Source organism: Polypterus senegalus, chromosome 9 (genome assembly GCF_016835505.1).
Source record: "Polypterus senegalus isolate Bchr_013 chromosome 9, ASM1683550v1, whole genome shotgun sequence".
Taxonomy (NCBI): domain Eukaryota; kingdom Metazoa; phylum Chordata; class Cladistia; order Polypteriformes; family Polypteridae; genus Polypterus; species Polypterus senegalus.
Window position 1 is genome coordinate 41,490,006 of NC_053162.1, and position 14,673 is coordinate 41,504,678.

At 38.6% G+C, this 14,673-nt stretch overlaps 1 protein-coding gene across 6 annotated transcripts in view; it reads right to left on the bottom strand.

The window, feature by feature from the left end:
• Positions 1-14,673, bottom strand: part of nlrc5 (NLR family, CARD domain containing 5) — a 167,759-nt gene that overhangs the window by 58,474 nt on the left and 94,612 nt on the right. For all 6 annotated transcript variants that reach the window (XM_039762978.1, XM_039762977.1, XM_039762980.1 and 3 more), the window contains 5 exons: positions 13,663-13,746; positions 8,865-8,948; positions 5,942-6,031; positions 2,394-2,459; positions 132-173 (listed from right to left, as the gene is read on the bottom strand). In XM_039762978.1, the coding sequence (XP_039618912.1) occupies positions 132-173; positions 2,394-2,459; positions 5,942-6,031; positions 8,865-8,948; positions 13,663-13,746 (366 nt within the window). The remainder of the gene's footprint in view (positions 1-131; positions 174-2,393; positions 2,460-5,941; positions 6,032-8,864; positions 8,949-13,662; positions 13,747-14,673) is intronic.

Sequence of the window (14,673 nt, forward strand, 5' to 3'; positions counted from 1 at the left end):
TGTATGAAAATGTAGTTAATGAGCCAGTTCCTCAAGGGATATCCTTTCTGGAATCTGTCTAGACCTTTCAAAGGGTGGCATATATTTTATATGGTATTACAACATGTGTTTTATAGTCCTACCAAACAGACCTGGACTTTCCCTGTGGTTCTGCTGTCCTCTCAGATTCAAGCCTGAATGATTAAACAGAAAGGAAAATGTTCATTACGAAACAATGTCACATCTTACCAACCAACAAGTAAACACCTAAGACTGATACCAAGAAATGGTAAATACTATCCTAAAGCACATAACAATTCTTTTGTAAATATAACAATATGTCTGAAAACAATTTATATGAAAGATAATTTATATTTCCAGTACTTCAAGAATTATAGAACTCAAGTAAGAAAGCACAAAAACACTTCCCTTTTGGTTTACAATTTATTAGAGCATTTACTTGTGATGAAGTGCTCTTTTACGGACAGATCACTTATTATCCAAGTATCTGTAAAGCCACATAATTCACTTTGAAGTAGTTTTGGTGTTCCTTCATTGTTTGAGATTTATTGCATTTCATTTTAAAAATAAACTAGTGAATTGTCTTGAAGGATTCCCTGTCAGCATTAGACCTGATATGGACATTCTTATCCGTGGACTTTAGTTCTCCGAAATATGTGGGGTATCGGGCAGTTCAAATAGTGCTCTCTCGTATTATTAAAAAAAAATCTTACTCTGGTATTTTGGAATATACTAAATTTAATTATGGTGAATGCTATCACTTAGGACAGGGGATTCTCAAACTTTTTATATGCCAAGGCCCCACAAAACATTGTATCATCTGGTCAGGGCCAACCACTATTATATACCCAATGCTGGAAAGTAGAAGATGATCTTGAACCTCAGTTACTACTATCATTAATCACAATGATGATTTTATATAATAGTAGACCTGTTAAGCAAAGTTAAGTGCTTAACTATAGCAGGCTATTGACACAAATGTCATCAAATGTTGTGTGATATGGGTTCTCAACTCTTTTTTCTTATCATACCATCTCCAGGAATTGAATGTTTTGAAATATAATATAATATAATATAATATAATATAATTTTTAGTTAAAGCTTCAATTCAATGTGTCTGACCATTTATTGATTACTTGTGTTGCCAAGTGCTGGACTATCATTCCTTATCTAGCTATGGTCCCTTAAGGGTACAGATGGCAGTTGGTGGATTCCTCTGTTAGTGGTAAACTGGATTGAAGTAAAGGAGTGAAAATAAAAGACCGTGTCAGTCATCAAGGGGCCTAACATTAGAGGTACCTTGGGTTGAATATGTGGGGTACAATACAGTCAGTGAGACAGGTAAAAATTACATAACTTGCTTTGACATTTCTTCCTATCCTCCATTATAAAAAAACCCAAAGCTGTTATACAGATACCATTCATGTTATGTGCATGTCACAGACGTTCTAATAACAATATTTATTCTTATTTTTTATCCTTGTTTAGTCTTTTTCTGTTCCTTTAATTTCATCCGTATTGTGACTTATTTAATTTTTGTCTGTCAATTTTATTGTTTATTTCTTAGGACATTACCTTGTTTAGCTGTGTTTAAATTTCAGGATTTCATCTATTTTTTTCTGTTTAGTTTAACAAATTTCAGTAAACATAATTTTTTTGGTGTGTTATACAAACAGGAATCAGGAAAAATCATAACAGTTTTGTTAAAAAATAATGAGGAAAACGCATGGCTTACTTAATCACGGAAGACACAATTACAAAGTTGCTGATATTTGTATTGGCTAAGTGGCCTGCTGCCATCTGTATCCATTCATCAATTAGTAAGACTGGCTAACTTCTTATAAATTGTGTGCAGTTTTAAAATATTAAGAGTAATGTTCCTGCTTCTCTTAATGTAGTGGTGTTTAATATCGCACTTTAAAAAGCATGACAGATTGAAAGGTTTCCATCACTGATTTTAGTAGTTCTGGATGGTGATATCTGTAACACTGCAGGCAGCCTCTCTACCATCTTAGATAAACTCCATCTACATTAAACAGCTTCTTCATTGAGTCTCTCTGGACCAATCAGAAACCTTACAATGTGTTCTTAAGAAATACAAACCTCTTTTTTTGAAGAATTTTCTATTCCATCACAAAGTCCCTCTTTAATGGACTTTATTTCAAAGTTTACATTCAATGAACTTTTATGATGTCTGAAACTGTGCCTTATGAATTTTTTTTATACTGTTGGATAATAGTGCATTCAATACATGCACCATTAATCTTTATCCAATGAACCCTTTAACATGCTTCACACTGACTCATGCCATCACAAACATGGTACGAGATGGACTCAACAACATAGCAACATATTTAGAAACTCAGTGACAATTCAAGTGTATTTTCCTTTACCTGAGTGTCTCAGCTTTCTCTTCTTCCCAAATAAAACGTATGAGGCATCTCTCATTTGAGCCCAAACTGTGAATAAAGACACAGAATCATTTGGATGGATAATTGCTTCAATAAACAGGACATACATGCACTATAATGAAAAAAAACCTCTGTGGAGTATCTCAAAATGAGGCCTATTGCATTGTGCACCCACAATAGGCCAGCTAGTAAAGTAAACAGGTAAATTATATAAAACCTCCACTGCATCCATATTCAGGACTGACGGACAAATGAACTGCTTGAGAATCTTAAGAGTTGTACTCATTTCACTCCTGGATAGTTAAATCATGTGACAGCCTTTCCCTTTACTTCTCCCTGCTTCCCTTACTCTCTGCTTAACAGTAACAGCTTTACTTTCTATCCTCCTGCTCTTACACTGCACCCATACTCTGGAACTCACTTTCTTGCCACATTTGATAACTGGACTCTATTATAAAATTCAAAACTGCCGTTAAAATTCATCTCTTTGGGTTGGCACATGGACTTTGAAATGGACAATGTTGTTTTATTATGTTTATTTATTTATTTTTTTGTTCTTAATGTTACTGTTTTATATTATTGTTGATTTTATGCTTTGTAAAGTGACTTTGAGTGTCATTAAAGGCATTATCAAATAAAATCCATTATTATAATTGTTATTATAATTATTATTATACCCTCCTAGGCTTTGACTTAAGCTTGTTATTCAGCTGAGGACTCATGTCAGGCCCAGCCGAGGAGTGCGATTTTCTGGATCTCTGTTGTGCTGACTCTACACAGGAGTTTGTCCAGTTGCTTTTGGAACCTGGTCTTGATGGTTCCCAGTGTGCCTACAACTACTGGAGCCACTTTTATCCTCATTTTCCATATGTGTCTAACTTAGATCACTATATCTTTATATTTGATGATCTTCTCTCCCTCCTTGCCTAATCACATTGATGAAGACTCACAACTTGCTGTTTTTGTCATGGAACACGATGTCCAGCCAATTGGTGGTGATGGTGTGGTCTGTGTGAATAATGTTATCCCACATGATGACACAATCTCTGGTGTCAAAGACCACGTCTGGTATATGCTTGTACCACTTGTCCGTCATCGGAACACCCAGCTGTTAACATAATGCCCAGTGCCGGGTCATACTGACCTTTTTGTGACATTCAAGATATTTCTTCTTCTTCTTCTTATTAATTCAAATAGTCAGGTTCAGTAATTGGATCAAGGGATGGATCACAGGTTATACTCATGTACACACTTATCAAAATTTCCAATTAATGTCAAAATATCTTTAGCAAGACCCAGAATGAACATGCAAACCTCCCACAACAGATGGAAACTGAACTAGGGTCCAAGTGCAATGAGGAAGAAACAGTGCCAACTACACTATCATCCACTGCTGATCCTTAATATCCTATGGGCATCTTGAGTTGTGCCCAGAAAAAGATTTCACTAATTTTTATGAGCTAATTCTGTCATGGATCGTTTAATTATTTAATTTGAAAGACCAAATACATTACTTCTTAAACTAAGATGTTATACCCTCAATGGCAGTTACATCCCTGAACTTTATTGTGACAACCTTAATATTCATACCTCACTGTTGAGCTAACAGTTGATTTCATTGGCAGGCATATTGCAGTTACTTTTTGATCTTCTGTTTACCATTCTCTCAAGAGTCCTTAGCTTTTTTCCAAACTGAAAAAATCTTAAAAATATCAGCTGTGTAACTGAATGCTTTGGTAGCATATCTTGAACCATAATAAAAGTAGTTATCCCAGTACCAGAGAATATTACAACATCGGGCGCTCCGGTTTCCTCCCACAATCCAAAGACATGCAGGTTAGGTGGATTGGCGATTCTAAATTGGCCCTAGTATGTGCTTGGTGTGTGGGTGTGTTTGTGTGTGTCCTGCGGTGGGTTGGCACCCTGCCCAGGATTGGTTCCTGCCTTGTGCCCTGTGTTGGCTGCGATTGGCTCCAGCAGACCCCCGTGACCCTGTGTTCGGATTCAGCGGGTTAGAAAATGGTTGGATGGATATTTAGGACTGTTTCTGTCTGAAACCAGACAGAACTTTTCTAACTTTGTGTTTAGATTAAGATTTTCTCCAGAATTTTATAAGATAAAGTTTGTCTGTAAATCAGATTTCTCTATTGATATTATGTTTGTGTTCAGTGTGGGCTATGTAGCTACTTCAACTAAATCTTTCAATTATAATACTGAAATATACTGTCATTAAATTTAAATGCATTAAGCTGGTAAATCCTGTACAGTGGACCATTGCTAGAGCTTTTTAGTGGCCTTAATGGAAATGTAGAGGGTAATGTTAGCTGCTGAAGAGTTTCAGATGTAAAATGATCAGTTTATATTGAAGTGGAAATTATAAATAGTGGGTTGGATAATGGATGGATGGATAGGATTTTCACACTGTGACAGGGAGGAAAATGGTAGATGTAAAATGTGCTAATTGTCATATATGGTTTGAATATAAGGAACTAAAGAGGTTTCATTATTAACATTTTATGTAGAAGAAAATCCCCCAATCAAAATCACTCATCACATTTGGCTACAGTGTTGGCTAAAATTTCCTTGCATGGAATGTAAATCTTGTGTGAACTAAAGTGTAAGGAAGCTTTCTCTTAACACTACAAAAAAAAATGCATTTGATTTATTTTGCAATTGGGAACATGACCTTTACGTAATACACACCTAGGGCCCTGGAGCTTTATGGCTGAGGCACTAAATATTGTGCACCCTTGATGTCATTATTTGCAAGCTTTTGATGCATTTAGAATCTTTAATTATAAGTCTTTTAAGTATACATTTGTCATAACAATTTTCATATTTTAATATCTTTTGATAACTATTACATATTTTGCAAATTAAATTAATTTACAATGACATCAAAACCTAACAGGAATCTTGAGTCAAATTGCAAAGTATTGTAATGCATTGAAAAGTTTATTCATTGATTTCACAAACCTATTTATCTTAATAACAAGTTCACAAGAGAACACAAAACAGGAGCCAGTGCACACCCACACCTGTATTCACTCTGGATTAAATTTACACTCAACAGTTACCTTCTTTCACTGCTTCAATTTCATTATCTGTTGTTTGTGATGTTTTTAATGTAATGGTGGTCAAAGACAAAAGGTTGACACATTTTTTTTATATATATAAAAAATGTATTTCTACAAAACGTTTTGCATCATATACTCTCCATCTTCTTAAATGACCTCTTTAATTTATCTTACACTCTGCTGCTCATACTCTAGGGTTGTGTTAATATAATAAATACTATAGCAACATAAACACTGTATATTTGTTAACTGTTATTGCATTGAATTATTTTGCACATACAGTGATTTGACTGGGCATGTTCTATTGCTTTAATTACCAGCATAAGCTACAAATGAGGGCCCAAAAGACCTGAGTGGCCATTTCTGACTAACCCTAAGCAAGTCAAGCTGCAACCATGTTACAACTGGGCAAATTCAGCTCATAGTGTTCAAGAGAAACTAGCTTTGTCTTACCAAACGTCAGCCTCCGACATTCGACTGCAAGTAGTCATTGTCTCAACCAAATGCAGAACTCCAGCCTGAGAAAGTTGGTTATCATTAAGACTAGAAAAACACAGAAACAGAGGCAGCGTTAAACGTGAATAAGAGTTGACAGTGTTACTGTATATATAATAAATGTTAATGAGGAATCCTCTACTAATGGCAAACCAAAAAATCTATTTATTTACTAATCAGTCTGTTATGCCTCCCTTTCATCAGTGATTTTCAAACAAAATTAGTTGGATGTTTTTAAATGACCCAGACCATTCCTGACACATTTACAGCACTGTTGTGCATGAAACACTACTACCACCGTGTTTATTATGATTTTGTGTTTAAGGCTTTTTGAATCTTCAGTCTTGCTCACGGAGCACACACATACACACGCATTGGTGCTTGCCTTCCTGCACATATAATGGCATCAATGGCAGAGTTGTGGGTGGCACAGTGGTAGCACTGCTGCCTCTCAGTAAGGAGACCCAGGTTCACTTCCCAGGTCCTCCCCACGTGGAGTTTGCATGGTCTCCCTGTGTCTGTGTGGGTTTCCTCCCACAGTCCAAAGATATGCAGGTTAGGTGCACTGGCAATCCTAAATTGTCCTTTGTGTGTGTGTACCCTGTGGTGGGTTGGCACCCTGCCTAGGATTTGTTCCTGCCTTGTGCCTTGTGTTAGCTGGGATTGGCTCCAGCAGACCTCCTGCCCTGTGTTAGGGTATAGCAGGTTGTAAAATGACTGACTGACAGAGTTGTTTGCTACAGTGATTATAAAAAGTATTCACTTCCTTGGGAAGTTTCACATTTTATTGTCATACTGCATTGAATCGCAGTGCATTTAATTTCACATTGATCAACGGAATCAATATTTAGTAGGTGACCCTTTGGCATCCATGACGGCATTAAGTCTGTCTGCTCAGATATGTAACAGCATTGCACATCTGAACACTTCATTTTTTCACATTGTTCTTTTCAAAACTGTTCAAGCTAATGGGGATCCTGAATGGAGAGCATTTTTCAAGTCAATTCTTAATTGTATCTGGACTCTGACTCGGCCATTCTAGAACATGAGATTGTTGTTTTCCAGCCATCCTTATGCAGCTTTCGTTGTTGTCTTGCTGGAAAACAATTTTTCTCCCGAGGCACAGGTGTCTTGCAGACAGCATCGGGTTTTCCAGCAAGATTTTGCTTTCATTTTGCTACATTCATTTTTACCCTCACAAACTTTACAAGACCTCCTGCAAAGAACCATCCCTACACCATGATGCTGGCAACACCAAGCTTCACAGTTGGGATGGTGTGTTTTCATAAGGTGTAGTGTTGCTCTTATGCCAAATATGGCATTTAGTCTGACGCCCAAAAAGCTCAATTTTGGTATCATCAGACCATAGAACATTTTTGTAGCTGACTTCCTATGTGCCTTCTGACAAACTGTAGTCGAGATGCCATGTGTGTTTTTTCCAATATTGGCTTTCTTTTTGACACCCTCCCATACAGCTTGGACTGGTGAAGCACCCTGGCAACACACACACAGTCTCTTGATCTCACTCCTTTGGCGTTTTCAGAGGTCTCTTGGTGGTTTCTCTCTCTTTTATTACTGGCACGATCACTCAGTTTTTGAGGAAGCCCTGCTCTCTAGGTGAATTAACAGCTGTGCCATACTCTTCCATTTCTTAATGACGGATTTATCTGGACTCCAAGGGGTATTCAGTGACTTGGATATTTTTTTGTTATTATCCTCTGATTTGTGCTTTTCAATTCTCTTTTCAGAGAATTGCTTGGAATGTTTCTTTGCCTTCATTGTCTAGATTAGTCCTCTTTATTGACTCACCACAAGATGGAGCTTACACATATAGCAGCATTTATACTACAATTAGTAGTACTAGGGTGTTGTACCGTGTTAGCTATTATGAATGTAGAGAAAAAGCCAAGCAAAATGACACCTTTTATTGGCTAACTAAAAAGATTACAATATGCAAGCTTTCGATGTCTTGCCTGAAGAAGGGGCCTGAGTTGCCTTGAAAGCTTGCATATTGTAATCTTTTTAGTTAGCCAATAAAAGGTGTCATTTTGCTTGGCTTTTCTCTACTACAATTAGTTAAACTACAGACGGTGGTCACCATTGAACTAATTATTTGACCTTTTTATTTTAATGATGTGACCCCATATTAAAAGGGGTGAACACGTATGTGATCAACTATTTTGTGTTTTATACTTGTAAATCATTTAGATCACTTTGCAGAGATATTTTTTCACTTTGACATTAAAGAGGCTTTATCTGTTGATCAGAGTCAAAAAAGTCCAATTAAAACTACTGTGATTCAATGTTGTATAACAACAAAATGGGAAAATGTCCAACAAGGTGGATGCATGTTATAGCTACTGTACATGGGAAGAACAAATGGACCTAATAAAGTTGTCACTCAGTGTAAAATATTATTAAATCACATCTGAGACATAATATTGTAAAACCCACTCATTTCAGTTCAGAGTTATGGGGTTCTGGTGGCCATCCCAGCAGAATCAGGTGCATGTCAAGAACTAAACCTGCACAGGGTGCCAGTCCGTCACAGGGCTCACTCATTCACACAGCCACACTCATGTAGGATCAATTTGGAACTGTCACTTCTTTGGAGATGTAGGAGGACATGGGGAGAGCGCGCAAACACCTTACCAACAAAGATGAAACACAAGATTCAAACCAACTTCATGAAAGTGCAGTGATGTGTGAGGCTGAATATTATATTCACTGTATATAATAAAGCACCTTTTGGGGATACTTTATAAAGTTTTATGTGGTGCAATAATTATACACACATTGCGCAACAACATGCGCAAAAAGGCGCAGTGTTAAGGCAAGAAAATTTCATAATCATTACATCAGATTTAAAGTAGTTGATTACCTGATTTCATTCATTACTCGAAGTCCAGGAACGAACTGCAGGAAACAAGCAACTCCTTCATCTTTTAGAAAATTGCTGGATAAACTGAAATGAAAAGCCAAAGGAATTAGAAAATTAAAACACTTCATATTATGAAGAGTGAGGAATTGACTAAGTGATCGTCATTTTTTATTCAGACAATAGAATACACAAAGCTTTTTTATGTGTGTACTATATGTCTAAGATCCAAGTATCATGATTGATAAACTGTGAAGTCCATTATTCCTGTCTGTGCCCAATTTGGCAGGGATGGTTTGGCAGGTTTTGTAATCCTAAACTTTCATTAAATGTACTGTGTTGAACAATCGACAAACTGAGATGCATTCCATAGGATTGAACGTAACACTCCTGGGTTGAGCTTTAAAAACTTAACTCTCGCTGCTCCACCTGTAATGGATCACCTTAATAGTCTGTCACCAAAATGGATATGGAAATGGACAGCATAATACATCACAGCCAGCATGGATTTATGAGAGGAACTTCCTACCAAACCAGTCTATTAGATTTTGCTTGGGCAGGCTACTGAAAAGGTTGACAAAAGCAAAGAACAGAACATAATTTGCTTAGATTTTCAAAAAGCCTTTGATAGCAGCCCTACACCAAAGATTGATTCTGAAACCAGAAGCTGTTGGCACCAGAGATAACCCACAAAAGTAGTTCTTATGTTGGTTAAACAGCAGGAGACAAAGAGTCCTTTAGTGATCTGTCCTTGGACTGCTGCCTTTTCTTATTTATATTAATAACAAAGAATCTGGTGTGAAATTCACAGTTGATACTAAAATTGGAGGTATAGCAGATACTGAGGAGGCGGAAAAACTTATTGGAAAGGACTTGGACAATCTTCAGAAGTGGGCAAACACTCAGAAAATACAGTTTATCATAAAAAACTGCAAAGGGAGACACCATCCTACAGAAAGCAAGCTTGGAAAAATATTAGTTTAAATTGACACAACATTGTAATCGTCTAGGCAATGTACAGAAGCCATTAAAAAGGCAAAATATTTTTAGTTTGTTAGATTTTACTGAATCTATTAAATGGAAGTAACATTCGATTTAAGCAAGTCAAACTTGACAAAGCTAAATTCAAATTAGCCCCCACTAATGAGGAAGAGTGCAAGGCCCATAGCCAGAGTAAAACTTTAATAGTAGTAAAAAAGGGGAGAGAGTTCTTTTCCCCAATATAAAAGCTTATTCTAAAATGTTATTGATTAGATCCTGCCAGATTTTAAAAATGTTTTCAACAGATCCTCTAAGAATTTGATTTCTTCCAATTTCACATATTATATAACATCTGTTACCTACTGACTTAAAATAGGTGAGTTAAGATTCTTCCAGTTGAGCAAGATAAGTCTACGTGCCAATAGTGTAGTAAAGACAATCACAGTTTGTTTGTTCTTCTCCACTTTAAGCCCATCTGGGAGTCCACCAAACACAGCTATTAGTGTATAGAAGTAGGTGGGAGGTGAGGAAAATTGGGAAGATTTTGTTTAGTAAAGTTTCTAATTTGGAAATAGCGGAAAAATTGTGATGATGGAAAGTTAATTTTGGAGTGTAATTGTTCGTAGAATGCAAAGATGTTGTCTATGTACAGATCTGTACATAATTTAATCCCATATGTTTTCCAAACATTAAAAACTGTGTACGTCCGAGAGGGTGGAAAAAGGTGGTTATTGTGCAGAGGTGCCACAGATAAAATCTCTATCTTGAAGTGCATTCTACATTGGTTCCATATTCTGAGTGAATCAAGCTCAATTGGGTTGTTAGTATATTGACGATAACTTGTATTTACTGGGGCACAAAACAAGGAATATAACGAAGGACTGCAGGATTTTATTTCTATTGTGGGCCAAGCTAGTGTGTGTTCATCTATTTGTGTCAATGTCCAGGTTTTTATAGTTTGTGTATTTGCCGCCCAGGAATAAAACTGAAAGTTAGGTAGAGCCATGCCAACTTCTGCCTTAGGTCTTTGGAGACAAATACAATTTTAGGTTATATCATAAAGACTGTTGAATATAAATCGAGGGACGTTAAGCTTTGACTACTGTATATCATGCATTAATAAGAAAACGTCCGGTTTATTGTATACAGTTCTGGTCACCACACTATAAGAAAGACATTGAAGTTGTGCACAGGAGATCAGCCAAGTGCATCCCAGGACTGAAGGAGATGTCCTATTCTGAGAACCTCAGAGAATTAAATGTTGTTTATTCTCGAGCAGAGAGGCATAGGGGCATAATCCAGGTCTTCATAATTCTCAAAGGCATCAATAAAGTAAATCTAGCCAAATTCTTTCAACTAAAGTGTTTATCACATACTCAAGGACCCCTGGATAAATTAAGGGAAACTTAAGACTGAAGCCAGGAAGCACTTCTTTACTCAAATAGTTGGTTGAATTTGGAACAAACTACAGAGACGTGTAGGTGAAGCAGGAATCTTTTACAATCCTTAAGAAGTATGTGAATGAAATACTGTAGCTAAACAAAACAGTATGATGAACTGAATGGTCTCCTCTTGTTTGTCATATTTATTATGTTCTCAAGTTCTGTGCTTTTATTTGCCAATTTTCTGCCTTTACTTAACTTTTATGGGGCTTCTGAAACACCTTGACAGTTTTAATCAGTGCCAAAATAAAAACAAAAATTAGAAAAACAGGTTGAAAGAACCTATTATATATAGAAAGCTAAAGAAAATTAATTGTTACAATGAAAAGCACTGTATGAAAAGATAACGTGACTTGATAAAATCGCTGTGTCACACACAAACACATGGGTAGGCAGCTAAAGGGCCTGAATGAGAGTAATTCCATGCCAGACCAGGGGGTGGCAGAGTACACTAATTCTTTCTCTCACTTCCCTGCAGACCAGTTATGGGACATTCTACCTGGCCCCTATGATGTCACTTCCGGTTCCAGGCTCAATTACACCACTTCCGGTTCTGGCCCTACTGATGTCACTTCTTCTGCTCTCCCTTAAAGCCGCCATCTTTATGTTATCAAATCAGTTCTGTTGTGGACTCCAGTCTGTACACACCTGTACACTGATAATATCCATTTTGCATGTCAGGTGTGAAGGACAGCCGGGTCCCCAGGGACGCCCCTGCTGCTTATATTCCGGGGGAGCCACCATGGGCACTCCAGTACCTCCCCCCGGATGCTTGGTGGCAGCCTCCCTGGCCGACGGTGATTCCCCAATCGCACGCAGGGCTCCATGTGAGATGGAGTCCTCCACAGCTTGGTTGGGGCCCAGGTGGTGTGGCGTTAGGGCAGTTGTGATGGCCCCTCACGTTTTAAAAAGAAGCGCGAGTCGGTTGTGGAAAAGAAGAACGAGATGAGAAAAGGAAAGATAGGAAAAGAGGACAGAGGTTACAGGGAGCGAGTGTGGAAGCAGGCGGTGCCGGAGAGAGACAGACACGCGGTGCGTGCATGTGGGCAGTTGCGAGGAAGCTGGGTGTTAGGCCGACACCCAGGCGCTTGAGTTGAGGTTGCCCCGCTGAGTGACCAGGTAGCGGAGTGCCTAGAGGAAAGCGACGAGCCGCAGAAGGCCGTGGAAAGGCAGCGAAGTCGGGAGGCTTGGTGGTGGAGCCCCAATGTGTGCGCCCTGGCTATTGGGGTAATCAAGTCTCGGGACTGGGATGAGTGCCAGACCGGCCAGGGATCGGGAGGTCTCCAGTCTCGCGGTGTGTTGTAGGAGGGCAGCTGCAGAGAGCGCCTTGCCTGTTGCCCTAACGGGATAAGCAGGTAAGACACATACAGAAAAGAAGCACCAGGGTGGGCGTTAGGGGGGGCTGTCTGCTTCCCACAGCCCGGCTGGACGAGTCTTCAGCCCCACCCGGAAGTGCAATTAGGACCAGGTGGTTAATCACCTGGAACGCTTCCGGGTGGGCTATAAAAGGGCCCAGCCACCACCACTCGACGAGCCAGAGTTGGGAGGATAGAGACGAAGCTTGTCTGGGAGGAGTGGTGGAGAATTGTGGTGTTTGTGAGTTTTGTGCGTGGGACTGTGTATTGCCTGTGGGTCACGGGGAAGACGTGCGCCCACGGGTTAAGAAAAAAATAAAGCCTGTGTGTTTTATACACGTGCCTCTGCGTGGTCTGTGCCGGGTTCGGGCGCTATATAGCGCCTTTTACACAGGAATGATATATGGGTGGCTGCCCTAAATCTTTTTGTGGATATTTTGTTGTGCTTATGACAGCAGTCAATGGTAAAGTGCTAAATATAAAAGGACAACAACATATAAGCAATATAACATAGCATTACATTCCCAGCTTAGTCCAATTCATGGCCACATGGTCCCAGATCCTATCCCAACCATTCTGGGTGCAAGGCAGGAGATTGTCTTGGTGCCTGGACAACTGCAACATGTGTAAGTTAAGCATTCTTTTATTTCTCATCTTGACATTTTGAATGCCAGCTAAAGACCCCTTCTGTATTGCATGCTTGAATCATTTCTATTTCCAATAACAGATACCGATCAATCCAGTTCAGTGTCAAGGTTGAGGTGGGGGGTCTTTGGGAGGGGCAGAAGATATCCTAGTAGCTTCAAGGCAGAACTCAACCCCTAAAGGGGCAACAAACCATCACTGAGTACACTCACATACTTAGTCACACTCACATTAGAATCAACAGAGAAAAACAAATTCAAGGCCGGGAAATGGAATCCTTGAGGCAGTAGCACTAAGCATGGCACCACCAAAATCTTTAACATGCTTATGTCAGAATCTCAGGGATTTTCCGAATGATAAAAGTGGTATAAAACTTACTCCAGGTAAGTGAGGCGTAGACATTGCTTGAGTATCCGTGACAGCTTTTCTATCATTTTCTTATCAAGAGTATATTCATTAAACCTAAAAAAGAATAAATAAAAAAAACAGCAAGTCTGAAAATTGTATCTGCAAACTCCATACATCACTGTTGTCGGAATCCTCAGCTACATAAAATGAAATTTCTCTGATCTTTTTACCAGCCTGTGCTTTGTCATTATCCTATTCTTTTCAAATATTCCATAGGCACTTATTCATAGTTCAGCATTTCATATTGCATTTATTTTGCTTGAAAGTTTTTTAGGTGTGATCTCTTATTTTCTATGCTGCATTTTTGCGGGCTGATATTTCTGGATAAAAATAGCATAACACTGACGTCCCAAGTCAAAATTTCTGCCATCTTGAGTTACTTTCTTTGCACTACAGTGTGTGTGTTCCACAGTTGGATATTATTTAGAAACCAGTAACGGTGCACTGTACGATAACGTGCAGTGAATACACTTGACATAGTTTTCACTCTTTCTCTGTACGTTTACGTTTGCTTAGAGGTTGGTGTGCTTGCTGCTTCCTGAGCAGCTCATCTTTTCTCCACCCTAGCAGTCCGCTTCTTCTCTTCTTTCGTCGGCATCTTTTCGCATTAAAACTGATTAAGTCAGTGTTTGTGTTGCAATTACTTAGTAGCCTCAAGAATGATTTAAAATATGAAGAGGTAGGGGAAGTGACAGCGAAGGTGGTAGGGATGAGAATGGTGCCCATATGCATGCACCGCATAGCCGCCTTGCTGGCCACTGCCGAGAGTTGATTCTACAATAAATTAAAATAAAAATAAAAAGAGGAATAACTTTGGAGGTCAATCATCACCCTGAAAGCTGATAGTAGACGTCACGTAATATAAGTGTACCAAATTTCAGGTCAATAGGTGGAACGATTTGCAAGCTACAGGTGATTTAAAATCCTGGACAGACAAATGGACAGCCACGGTAGCATATTATATAAGAAGATTGTATAATG